The sequence below is a fragment of the Carcharhinus amblyrhynchos genome, chromosome 14 (genome assembly GCF_965287045.1).
Source record: "Carcharhinus amblyrhynchos chromosome 14, sCarAmb.v2.hapA, whole genome shotgun sequence".
NCBI classification, from domain to species: Eukaryota; Metazoa; Chordata; class Chondrichthyes; order Carcharhiniformes; family Carcharhinidae; genus Carcharhinus; species Carcharhinus amblyrhynchos.
Window position 1 is genome coordinate 11,292,210 of NC_137337.1, and position 13,795 is coordinate 11,306,004.

The 13,795-nt window shown below is 45.4% G+C and overlaps 1 protein-coding gene across 3 annotated transcripts in view; it reads right to left on the reverse strand.

Annotated features, from left to right (window-relative positions):
* Positions 1–358: 358 nt before the first annotated feature.
* syndig1l (synapse differentiation inducing 1-like) overlaps positions 359–13,795 on the reverse strand; it is a 129,875-nt gene continuing 116,438 nt past the window's right edge. For all 3 annotated transcript variants that reach the window (XM_080202296.1, XM_080202297.1, XM_080202298.1), the window contains exon 4: positions 359–3,377. In XM_080202296.1, coding sequence (XP_080058422.1) covers positions 3,219–3,377 — 159 coding nt within the window. In that variant the 3' untranslated portion in view covers positions 359–3,218. The remainder of the gene's footprint in view (positions 3,378–13,795) is intronic.

Consider the following 13,795-nt stretch of genomic DNA (forward strand, 5'->3'; position numbering starts at 1 on the left):
AGAATTCACAGAACCCCGACAGTGCAGAAGGAGACCACTCAGCCCATTGAGTCTGCACTGACTCTCCCAGCAGAGCATCTTAGCTAGGCTCTATCCCTGTAACTCTACATACTTACCCTGATAACCCCCTAATTATTGGGACACTAAGGGTCAATTTAGCATGGTCAATCCAGCTAATCAGCACATCTATGAACTGTGGGGGGAAACCTGAGCACATAAGAACATAAGAAATAGGAGCAGGAGTAGGCCATCTAGCCCCTCGAGCCTGCCCCGCCATTCAATAAGATCATGGCTGATCTGTCGTGGCTCAGTTCCACATTCCCGCCCTCTCCCCATAACCCTTAATCCCGTTGCCTATCAAAAACCTATCAACCCGCGTCTTAAAAATATTTAGCGAGGCAGCCTCCACCACTTCAACGGGCAGAGAATTCCAGAGATTCACCACCCTTTGAGTGAAAAAGTTCCTCCTCAACTCTGTTCTAAACCCCTTTATCTTGAGGCTGTACCCTCTAGTCCTACTGTCCTTTCTGAGCGGGAAAAGCCTCTCCACCTCTATCCTATCCATCCCATTCAACATCTTATACACCTCAATGAGATCACTTCTCATCCTTCTAAACTCTAATGAGTACAAGCCTAGTTTATTCAGCCTCTCAAGGAGGCTGAACATGGAGGAACTTGATGCAGACACAAGGAGAATGTGCAGACTCTGCACAGACACCCAAGACTTGTTCAACAATGAATCGAGTTCCTAATTGAATTGTCCCTAAATTAGTCTCCCCTCAATCTGGTTTCCAATGTGGAGTGCCAGAGTCATGGGTGGAAGAGGGAGCTCACAATGTTAAAATGGCGGCGTGGGCTCGTTGGGCCGAAGGGCCTGTTTCCCATGCTGAGTTGTTCTTTGTTCTTTGAGTGAACCTTCTCTGAACCACTTCTCAAACAGTTCTATATTTTTTTCAAATAACGAGACCAAAACTGCACACAGTATTCCAGACGTGATCTCAGCAAGAATGTGTAAAACTGTATTAAAAATCCCTACAATTTCAATTCCATTCCCCTTGCAATAAACACCGACATTTCCATTTGCCTTCCTAATCACTTGATTCTAGTATTTTTCTGACTCATGTCCCAGAACAACCAGATCCCTCTGTACACCGGATGCTGCACTCTCTCTCCCATTGAAATGGTGCTTTTTCATTCTTCCAGTCCAAGTTCACACACGATACTGCAAAAGGAGGGCCTCTCCTGGGCAACGTGAAACCTCGATGCAACAACACTGTCCCATGCAGTTAGTGATTAAAGAGACTATTTAAGAATAGATTCAGTAGGATCTTGAAGGGAAGTGAGATGAAAGGATTAGGATTAGTCTGTTTGTCATGTAAAATAAAACAGATGGGTTTTGTTGGGTGGCCTGTTGTAATTTCTGCGCCAAAAAGGTTCAGTGCAGTTTTAACTTTGGGAAGACGATCAAGCTGAAACAATGCGCTGGAGCACAATGCAGAAACATTGTGATATAGTGTGAAAAGGATAATGAAACACAGGTTTCATACCAAAAACACAGCGTGACTGGTCTGTTAACTCCTTGCTGCCTGCTGGTTGAGGCAGAAAGGCTGCAGTATTTCTTTTATTCATTTCTGAACAAGTCGTTAACAATACCTGCCAGGACGTGACCAATTTCACACTTATGATTTGAGTGTCGGCCTTAGTGTGTGGTTCGCCAGGTTCCCTGTCAGTGCTTTGCTGCCAATTCAGAAGTCATGGTGTCCTCATTCTTATTAATCAGCATTTTTCACTTCATTAAATGTGCAAAGTTTCCCATTGAACCAAGCGTTAAGTACTTTGTTCTTCATTCCCATGACATAATTTCTTCATTCTTTACTAAGTGCGCCATTTCTATTCCTCCCATATAATTAAATGAGCCGTTGCCCAGCGCTCCCATTGTGTAGGATGGCTCACAATTGCTGATCGGGAGAGCAAAATACAATTGTGACTTACAAGCCCGGTTCCATCCTTCAGGCACTTTCGTCCTTGTTAACTCTCTCAGAGGTGTTGCAGTCTCATATCTGGTGACATTTCGCCAAATATCAGGTAGCGCTGTTGTCGGTGTTCGGTAAATGTCAGGAGTAAAGCCAAAGTAACCCAGCTAAACGACGCAACTCATTCATTAATCCGCACACTCTAAGCTTTGATTTAACATCGACTCTCTGATATGTTGGTGCGTGATTTCGTTCCGGAGGTAAACAAAAGATGTTAGCCAGGATAAACCCAGCTGTTTGTGTTGGGGAGGGTGTGATGGATGGCGAAACAGATATTCCTTATGAGTTGGACCCTGGTAGTTCACCATGGTGCTGTACCAATGCTGGTCATGTCTGAGTGTCAGGTGTGTCAGCTAATAATAGTCAGGGTGTGATTTTAGTTTGAAATGAAGTCAGATTTCTGTTCTTAAAATTCACATTTAATTTTCAAAAGATTTTTTTTGACTTCCACAAAATAAAACAGCATGATTGTCGATTTATAATGGGACCCAGGCCTTTTTATTTCACACAGCGTTTATAATGGACCGAGCATAATCGAAGTGGTAGCCTTTATGACACAGCTACATTAACACTGAACAGCTAATTACGGCATAATTGGCTTACTGAGAAAAAAATGACCCAGGGCAGAGTTTGCTTAGCAACAGCAACTGGCCTATTTTCATATCATTGGCTTATCCACTCTGGCCCTGGACGAGTTATTTACATTTGTACAAAGTTGTTTCCACCCCCTCCTCCCCCCCTCCCTTCTTTTCCACCCACCTTGGCAAGTTCTGCTCCTCGTTCTTCAGTTAGACTGTCAGAAAAGGCCAACAATTCTCCTACACCACCATTCCCAATGCCAGCTCAACAGGGGGAGGGTGAGTGGGTTTCCCTCCATCCCACTTCCCTCCCTCGGTAAAGTGCCCCTGCTTCTGCCAGGGCAACTCAACATGGCCGCCTAACTGTGGCGACGCTGAACGGACCTGGGATTTGGCAACACCTACCACTCAAAGCTCCCAGTGTGGAGGCGTGAAGCAAGCATCTTAAACCTCCTCGCGACCAGGCATGGCGCACTTACCCCAAATCCAGAATGGCCAGACAATGAATAATACACACAATTTACTCAATTAACAGGGCAATAAAATCGGATAATCAAACAGGACGGTGATTCCAAGATCTTCACGTTCTGCGTTCTGCAGTTCGACACTATACGTGTCCTGGTTTTGACAGGTAAGCAATGAGGGCCACAATGACGCCAACATAAACTCCCGTTCCAATGGTGATGGAGAGGGCAGCAAGGAACAGGGCTCTTCGTGACGCTGAGGTCGCGCGCTGATAGTCTCCTTTGGCAATAGCTTTGCTCGTCTGTAAATTAAGAAGTCATTTGTTACCACCAAAAGAAACACAGTCATGAAGGTTGGAACGCAGCCTCGCTCACGCTGGCTGTGTGTGTGCCCGTCAGCCAGGGGAAAAAAAAATAGACATTTGAAAGATGAACTGCAACCAAACATGGCTAATGACACCTCGCACTGTCCTTGGCACAACCGTTCCATCACATTGCCATTCATGCAATCATTGCAAGTACACAGTGCCATCAACACAGCTCTTTCAACCTGCCACTCACACACTTGCTGCCATCCCTCACTGCCAATTCCTAATCCCACTTACTCTTAACTGACAGCCGATTTAAGGACTTGGAGTTGGTCCAGTTCAAGACAGCTACAATTCCCTCCCCTCGCTCCTGAACGCCCCACTCACCTATTTTCATATCACTGGTTCATCCACCCTGGCCCTAGACTAGCTATTTACATTTCACAGAATCCTAGAATCCCCACAGTACAGAAGGAGAACATTTGGCCCATTGCATTGGCATGGCAGCACAGTGGTTAGCACTTGCCGCCTCACAGAGCCAGAGAGCCGGATTCATTTTCAATGTCGGGTCACTGTCTGTGTGGAGTTTGCACATTTTTTTTATGTTCTCCCTGTGTCTGTGTGTTATCTCTGGATGCTCCGGTTTCCTCCCACAGCCAAAAGATGTGTGGATTAGGTGGATTGGTGATGCTAAATTAACCATATGGGGTGAGCAGGGTAAATATGAGGCCTTACAGGGATAGGAGCTGGGTGGAATTTTAGTTGGTGCAGACTTGATAGGCCGAATGGCCTCCTTCTACACTGCAAATATTCAATGATTCAATGAGCCTGCCCTGACCACAATCCCACCCAGGCCTTAACCCGTAATCCCACACATTTACCCCATTAATCCCCTGATACTAAGATCAATTAAGCATGGCCAATCAACCTAACCTGCACATCTTTGGACAAAGTTGTTTCCAGCTCTCCCTCCCTTCTTTTCCTTCCATTTTGGCATGATCTGCTCTTCCTTCTTCAGTTAAACTGTCAGAATTGGCGTGATGAGGCCAACACTTGTTGTTCCCACATCACCATTCCCAATTCCAGCTAACCGGGGTGAGGGGCATCGATGAACAGGTAGAAGAACAAAGTTCCTGCCTCACCATACTTGAGTGCACCTCCCTCACAACTTTGGATAAACGGTTGCCTTTTCTATTGCAGAAGCAACAGCACAGGACCCGAGTCTCCATGATGGGTCAGTCTCCTGCCTGAAACAGACGGGTGTGCTGTTTGCTGATATAATGTAAAGTTGTGTCAAGCAGGCTTTGACCGTTAAGTATTCGGGCGGGAAGGGTTTGCCAAGTTTCCCCCACTTTCAACGGGACTGTTCAATTTTTCCAATACGGTTCGGGTGACGGGTAACTTCACAGGGAGGCGATGGCCTAGTGGTATTATCGCTCAACTATTAATCCAGAAACTCAGCTACTGCTTTGGGAATCCATGTTCGAATCCTGTCACGGCAGATGGTGGAATTTGAATTCAATAAAATATATCTGGAATTAAGAATCTACTGATGACCATGAAACCATTGTCGATTGTCGTAAAAACTCATCTGGTTCACTAATGTCCTTTAGGGAAGGAAATCTGCCTTCCTTACCCAGTCTGGCCTATACGTGACTTCAGAGCCATAGCAATGTGACTGACTCTCAACTGCCCTCCAAGGGCAATTAAGGATGGGTAATAAATGCTGGCCAGCCAGTGATACCCATGTCCCATGATTGAATAAAAGAAACTGTAAATTGCCCCACAGCACCCAGTGACCTGCACTTTGTTTAAGTTGATTTATTAGTGTCACAAGTAGACTTACATTAACACTGCAATGAAATTACTGTGAAAATCCCTGACTTGCCACACTCCATCGTCTGTTCGGGTACACTGAGGGAGAATTTAGCATGGCCAATGCACCTAACCAGCACGTCTTTGGGACTGCAGGAGGAAACTGGAGCACCTGGAGGAAACCCACGCAGACACAGGGAGGACATGCAAACTCCACACCGACAGTACCCAAGCTGGGAATTGAACCTGGGTCTTTGGTGCTGTGAAGCAGAAGTGCTAACCATTGTGCCACCGTGCCCGGGTGCAGTTTTGGACAGGTATGGGGAGCTCCCCCTCAGGGTGCCATTGGGAAGACTGAATTAAATGATGACTAACACATGCCAGGAAAATAAAAGTTCCTAATAGAGCAGCCCATCACCAGAAGCTGATTGACAGCTGTCGAAGTTAAGGTGATGCTCCATGAGGTACTTTCAAGGGAGCGTTTCCATGGCGTACTCCTCAATGTTCTCAGTTTTGCTGCATTTCCTGGATTCACTTAGTGCTAACGGCGTGGATGGGGCAGGGTTTGTAAGGAGCATCCAGGAGGGCTGTGGGAGGTGGTGGAAGCAGATATGACGGTGGCTTTTAAGTGGCGTCTGGACAAATACATGAATAGGATGGGAATAGAAAGATATGGTCTCTGGAAAGGTAAGGGGTTTGAGTTCAGATGAGCAGCATGTTGGTGCAGGCTTGGAGGGCCGAAGGGCCTGTTCCTGTGCTGTAATTTTCTTTGTTCTTTGGAATGGATTGCTATGGTTTCCTTGACATTAAGACACTTTGTTATTTTGAGGGAAAATTCTGTCCAACATTTGTGAATATCCCAAGGTCAACTGACCTTTAAACGATCCGCCAAACTTTTTGTCCCACCTGCAATGTCTCGCGCGGTGGGCGGGATAGAAAGTTTACTCTTTTAGTCATCTTTTGGGGAAACTTTCATCCATTATTATCATTTATTTAATTTACAAATCACAAAGGTGGGTACCACCAATAATGTGGAGATTAACCCTAGGGGATTTTCACAGTAACCTCATTGCAGAGTTAATGTAGAGAGGTAGAGAGTAGATTCTTGACGTATACCTCTACTTGAGGTAGAGAGATTCTTCCTGCTTGGAATGGATAGCAGGACTAGAGGGCACAGCCTCAAAATAAGGGGGGCGGGGCTGCAGTTTAGATCAGAGTTGAGGAGGAACTTCTTCACTCAAAGGGTGGTGAATCTCTGGAATTCTCTGCCCGTTGAAGTGGTGGAGGCTGCCTCGCTGAATATATTTAAGTCACGGGTAGATAGGTTTTTGATGGACAAGGGAATTAAGGGTTATGGGGAGAAAGCGGGAAAGTGGAACTGATCCACTTCAGATCAGTCATGATCTTAATGAATGGCGGGGCAGGCTCAAAGGGCTAGATGGCCTACTCCTGCTCCTATTTCTTATGTTCTTATGTACTTGTGACGCTAATAAATAAACTTAAGCTTAAGACTGCCTTTCCTTATATAGCATTGGCATAAACCACTGCCAGGTTACAGGCAATACAACATAACTACCTCCTGCCAATACTAAAATGGCAACAAAATAGAATCACAATAGCAAAATTTCAGAAGGATCGAAGTATTTTATGGATGAACATTAGGCAGGTTTGTTTTCGCGATTACGGTAACAACCAGGACCATTACAGTGCAACTGAATGAGATTGTTAATGACTTTCTCACCATCTGTCACAATGTGTATCAACAATGAAGTGTATAATGGAGCTATCAGCTCTTCACATTCCATCATACATTGAAGTTGGCTCAACCCATCCTACCCAAACAGATAATTACTCAGTTATAGAAATAAGGGCTGGAGCAAATGGAATTCATTTCTGCACTTACTGGAAAAGCCCTGCTGAGTTGATGACTGAGAGGTCTATTCAATGTTCTTTCTCCATGCTGACATGGAGGTTTGATGCAGTTATTATACAAACACACAATATGCTCAAATACCTAAATGCAGAAAGTCAGAGTTGGCCAGACTAGAATCATAGCGCAGGGGAGGGCAGTCAGCCCATCTGCACTCATTGCTTTTCAAGGTAATTTCTCCTCCTCTCAGCTCAGGGGCAAAGTGGACAATCTATTCTCAGCGGCCTCCTCATGGAGCTGCCAAAGGGTCATTGAAAGTGCACAGTAGCAGCTGAGCTCGATGCTTCTTTAGATATTGTCCACTGTTCTGATGATGGTCCAGTACCTCACCGCACAACAGGTCAAGGTGATGTCGCCATAGGCCCAGGTGACCATAGGCTGTTCCCTCTCCTTTGAGTGGGGAGAGCTGACTGGTGGTGATTTAACCTGAGGGTGGCCACACACTTCAGGAGAAGGGCAAGGTTGAGAAAGTGGGGCCTTCATGAATAAGCTCAACCGAGACGGGAAGTGAACCCGGACTGTTGGCATTGCTCCGCATCACGATCTGGCCATCCAGCCAACTGTACTAAACCAATGGCACAGTGATTAGCACTGCTACCTCACAGCATCAGGGACCCCGGTTCAATTCTAGCCTCGGGTCACTGTCATTGTGGAGTTTGCACTTTCTCCCCGTGTCTGTGTGGGTTTCTTCCGGGTGCTCCGGTTTCCTCCCACACTCCAAAAAATGTGCAGGTTAGGTTGATTGGCCATGCTAATTTGCCCCTTACAGTCAGGGGGATTGTGAGTGAGAAACAATACGTTTCACTGTGTGTTAAGACATGTGACAATAATAAATCAAATCAATTGAAAATGCTGAAGATTAATTGGATGAAAAGTAATAAATCAGTCAGCATCTGTGGAGAGAACTGGATGGTGAATGTTTTGGGTTCAGGACCTTCAGACGTAAAAGGGTTCACACCGGAACACCTTTCATTCTCTTAAATGTGTCTCCTGACCCATTGTGTTCCCAGCATTCACTGCCTTGGTTTCTTGTCACCACTATTCTCTACAGAGAGTTAAAGACTATGAAACATCTCAAACTCTGAAGTAGCTCTACATCAATAATTCATTCATGATCCAGTTTCAGCAATTCAGAACAAAACCTCTGCGATGTCGTTACAGACTCTCAGCAAGAGCTGGCTCCTTGTGCCATTGGTCACCTGACCGTGTAGGATTAGTATTCAGTCTGCTATCTCCGAGAACCCAATTTAATTCACACTGCTACCTGGCCAGCATTATATCAAATTGCAATAGTTATGGAACTGGGCAATTGCATAAACGACCTCTTTATTTCATCAACCTTGTAACGGGGCTCTTCAGTTAAGAATTCACTGCAAATTTTAATTTGTTCCACTTGCTTTTTAAAATATTGAACCTCGGGTCAGTAGCTACCACTCCTGTCTCTGGATCAAGTGGTTATGCGTTTCAGTGGATAATTCTTGTTGAAATTCTAGTGCAGTGTGGAGGGTGTATTGCTACGTTGAAGGTTTTATCATTTCCTCAAGCTATTAACAAAGTGATTTCAGGTGGTTGTATGATAGAGTCATAGAGGTTTATAGCATGGAAACAGGCCCTTCGGCCCAACTCGTCTATGCTGCCCTTTTTCTTAAAACCCAAAGCTAGTCCCAATTGCCCGCATTTGGCCCACATCCCTCTATACCCATTGTACCCATGTAACTGTCTAACTGCTTATTGAAAGACAAAATTGCCCCTGCTTGATGATAAAACCTGCCGACTGGATGGGCACTTTGTGGAACTCCTTCACTCCATCCACAAGCATGACCCCAATCCTCTGGTCACTTGCCACTTCAACACCTTGCTTCATTTCACCTGTCTACGCTCAGCCTACTGCAGTGCCCCAGTGAAGCACAACGCACTCAAAAGAACAACACCTCATCTTCCGATCAGGACTTTAAAGCTTTCTGGACTCTATGTTGAGTTCAACAAGACTCGGACCATGAACTTTCCCCTTCATCTTGACTTCTCACCCCTGTTGTTTTCTGTATTCAGTTTCCCTGGCTTGTCCCAGCATTATCCAGCCTCCCCGCTCTTCCCCCCCACACCCATCATGGCCACTGTCTCTTGTTGTTGAGTTTGGTTTCCACTGAGCACTGACCTCTGTTTTCCTACTAATACATTCTCTGCTATCCTAACTTAACCACTAATAACATTCTTCAATCCCCAATGCTACCATTAACAGCCCCTTTGCCTTGTATCCATGACATAGAACGTAGAACATTACAGCACAGTACAGGCCCTTCGGCCCTCAATGTTGTGCTGAGCTACATCCAATCCCAAGACCAAGCTATCCCATTCCCTATAATTCTGGTGTGCTCCATGTGTCTATCCAATAACCATTTGAAAGTTCCTTAAGTGTCTGACTCCACTATCACAGCAGGCAGTCTATTCCACACCCCAACCACTCTCTGGGTGAAGAATCTACCTCGAACATCCCTCCTATATCTCCCACCATGAACCTTATAGTTATGCCCCCGAGTAACAGCTACATTCACCCGAGGAAATAGTCTCTGCACATCCACTCTGTCAATCCACCTCATCATCTTACATTTCTGACATCTGTATCAATCTCTCCAATTTCTATCCCATTTCAGTTCTGCAGAAGGGTCGTAAGGACTGGAAATGTGTAATAAATCTTTGGAGGCAGAAGTCCCTTCACCAAAATCCCTTCATTTACAATTCCAATAACAGTACACCGAGTTCTATCAGTCAGCGATCTACCTTCCGGAGCGCCAGAGGAACTGACACTCCCGGTTAAATACAAGGAAAACACCGGATAAAAGCAAATTACTGCCGATGCTGGAATCTGAAACCAAAAGAGAAAAAGCTGGAAAATTTCAGCAGGTCTGTAAGGAGAACAAAGCTGAGCTTTGAAAAAGGGTCATCTGGACTCGAAACGTCAGCTCTTTTCTCTCCTTACAGGTGCTGCCAGACATGCTGAGATTTTCCAGCGTTTTCCCTTTCGGTTAGAAGGAAAAGACTCCCTGATCGACCCATCAACTGACTTCTTAATCAGGGAATTCATATTCCAGTAGGCTGTCCTCAGTAGCCCGATTGAAGTCATTACAGAATGTTAACTGTCTGCCCCCAGATGCTGCCAGACCTGCTGAGATAATCCAGCATTTTCTGTTTTTATTTCATTATTCCTTCATATCCTCCTGTACGTTGGAACTGGTGCATCCTTCAGGCATAAAGGATGATTGATTCAATGTACAATCTCACGAGTCGCATTCACATGGCAAGTCTGACAGAGCTCCAACACAAATGTCAAGGTTTCACCTTAAGTCTGTTGATTTCTGTGGGGGGAAGAAAACACTATCCTTCAGACTTTCTGCTGGCAAAAGATCACCCAAGAATTAAGAGGCTAAAGTTGAAGATTCTGGGATCCCTAATAGAATTCTTGACGGATTTGTACTCCAATTCTTGCGCTTTTTTTAAATTCTATTGAGTAATCTCACATTGAGAAGCCTCGAGGGTGGATCTTATTGGGAGCTGTCGGAGAAATCTTACTGGAAGCATCAATGGAGCTAAGACACATTTAAAAGGGTCACGGGATTCATAAAACATTTTGTCAAATATCTTCTCATTTGATGACGCTGACAAAAAAGCAGTCACAGGTCATGTTTGCTGAGCTGCACAGGGTGATGATGATGGCGCATTTTGTTGAGACTTGTGTGGTGAATCTGCTTGGCACAGGCATGAGCGCGGCACTCAAACTATGTGGATCATTAAAAATGAACTCAGTTTCTGTCACAGCGCTGAAAGGTTAATGACAGTCAGACATCAGTGTTTAATAATGGGTTCTGACTGGGTCAGATGCCAAAAGGTGGCTTATTATGCACTGATGTGAAATGCTGTATATCGCAGCAGGTCACCTCACAGCAAATGATATGAGATTGCACCGTTGGCACGCTGGCACAGTGCTTAGCACTGCTGCCTCGCAGCACCAGGGACCTGGGTTCGATTCCCAGTTTGGGTCACTGTCTGTGTGGAGATTGCATGTTCTCCCCGTGTCTGCGTGGGTTTCCTCTGGGTGCTCCAGTTTCCTCCTAACAGCCCGAAAGATGTGCTGGGGTTAGATGCATTGGCCATGCTAAATTCTCCCCCAGTGTACCCGAACAGGTGCCGGAGTGTGGTAACTAGGAGATTTTCACAGTAATTTCATTGCAGTATTAATGTAAGCCTACCTGTGACACTAATCAATAAACTTACAAAACTCTAAATATGCAGGATAGGTTGATTGGCCATGCTAAATTGCCCCTTAGTGTCAGGGGGATTAGCAGGGTGAATATGTGGGGCTACGGGAATAGGGCCTGAGTGGGATTGTTGTTGGTGCAGGCTTGATGGGCTGAATGGCCTCCTTCCGCAGTGTAGGGATTCTATGAGGTGCCAGAGGTGAGGTCTTGCGGCGCAAGGGGTAGGTTTCCCACGTCTGGGTAAGAAGCTCTACCTTCAAGCCTCACCTCAAGGCCTGATGGCCATGGTAGGTGTGTTCATAATATAGCCCAACAGGTGGATTATCTTTCTGATACACCGATGGCAGCTGGCGGGAGTTTCCTGGTCAGCTGCACTGCAAGTCACTGCACATTGCCAAGCATAATCATCACCCAATCCAATGGCAATCCATTGTTGCCAATGCCCAGTAATTGAACAGAGAGAGATAATCATGTATCGTATTGAGAGAAGGAGAAGAGACAAGAAATAGGCCATGTTTTCTGTCTTTTCCCCCATGTTAAGTTGCAAACTTGTAATTTTTGGCAGGGCCTATTCAGATTTGGTCAGTTCCTTGCTCAAGCTGCGCGATGTTACAATAACATAAAAGCAAAATACTGCGGATGCAGGAATCTGAGACAAAGGCAGAAAATGCTGGAAAATCTCAGGAGTGTGATGGAATACTCCCCACTTGCCGGAACAGGTGCAGCTCCAACGACACTCAAGAAGCTCGACGCCATCCAGGATAAAGCTTGATTGGCACCACATCTACAAACATCCACTCCCTTCACCACCCAACACTCTGTAGCAGCAGTGTGCTGCTGTGTGCATCTACAAGATGCACTGCAGCAATTCACCAAAGATCCTTAGACAGCACCTTCCAAACCCACAAGCACTTCCATCTAGAAGGACAAGGGCAGCAGATACATGGGGACACCACCTCCTGCAAGTTCCCCTCCAAGCCACTCACCATCCTGAATCGGAAATATATCACCGTTCCTTCGCAGTCGCTGGGTCCAAATCTTGGAATTGTCTCCCTAACGGCATTGAGGGTCAACCCACAGAACACAGATTGCAGCGATTCAAGAAGGCAGCTCCCCACCACCTTCTCAAGTGCTTTTTCCAAGTTTCTTCTGGGTGCTCCAGTTTCCTCCCACAGTCCAAAAATGTGTGGGTTAGGTAGATTGGCCATGCTAAATTGACCGAGTGTCAGGGGGAGTAGCTCAGGTAAATGCATGGGGTTACGGGGATAGGGCATGGGTGGGATTGTGGTCAGTACAAGCTCGATTGACCGAATGGCCTGCTTCTGCACTGTAGGATTTTATGATTCTAGGAACAAAGGATAGGCAATAAATGTTGGCCTAGCCAGCGATGCCCATGTCCCATGAATGAATTTAAAAAAATAAATAAAAGAAAGATTTGTGGACAGAGAATAGAGCCAATGTTTCGAGTCTAGATGACCCTTTGGCAGAGCTGATACCGCACTCGAAAAGTTGGCTCTATTCTCTCTCCACGGATGCTGTCAAACCTGCTGTGACTTTCCAGCATTTTTTGCTGCTATATTTACTATTTTTTCCCAGGAATGAGGAGGAAAAAGGGAGGGGAAAGAGGCCGAGGGAATGGAGGGTGAGGGCAGGGAAGGAAAGGTTCGAGGATTCACTGGAGGCTGCTGTGCAGCAGCTAACCAAGGACAAGGCCCGTCTGCAGGCAGGAAGGTTCGAATGAAAGGGGAGCAAGGAAAGAAAGGAGGGGAAAGTGTGAGTGAACAAAAAGGAAAAGAGAAGGAAATGGGAAGAAAGGAAGAAAAAGGGAAGTGAACAAATGAATGGAAGAGAAAAGAAAGCAGGCAAAGAAACGGGGAGAAAGAAAAGAGAGAGGGAGGGAGAGAAAAAGAAAGTAAAGTGAAAAGAAGAAGAGAGCAAGGGAAAGAAAAGAAGGCAAAGAAAATGAATGGAATGGCTGAATGAAAGAAAAAAGCAAAGGAGAGGAAGGGCAAGATAGAAAACAGGAGAATAGTGAAGGGCAAGGAAGGATAAAGGACTGTGTGAAGAGGGGATTTATGCTTTATTGCTGTGTTACAACAACTGTGTCAAAAGTCCTTCATTGCTGTGAATCTTAGGGCACATCCTGCGGTTGTGAGAGATGTGAAATAAAATGCAAATTCCCTCTTCTTTTTTCTCACGTTCCTTTTTCCTTCTTTCCTTTCCCTTCACTTCTCTTCCCTTTCTTTCCTATCTTTCCCTTCCTCTCCTTCTCTGCTTTTTTCTTTCGTTCAGTCTTTCCATTCATGTTTTTGCCTTCTTTTCGTTCCCTTCCTCTCTTCATTTTCACTTTCCTTTCTTTTCTTTCCCTTCCCCTCTCTTCATTTTAATTTTCTTTCTCTCTGTTTCTTTCCCTT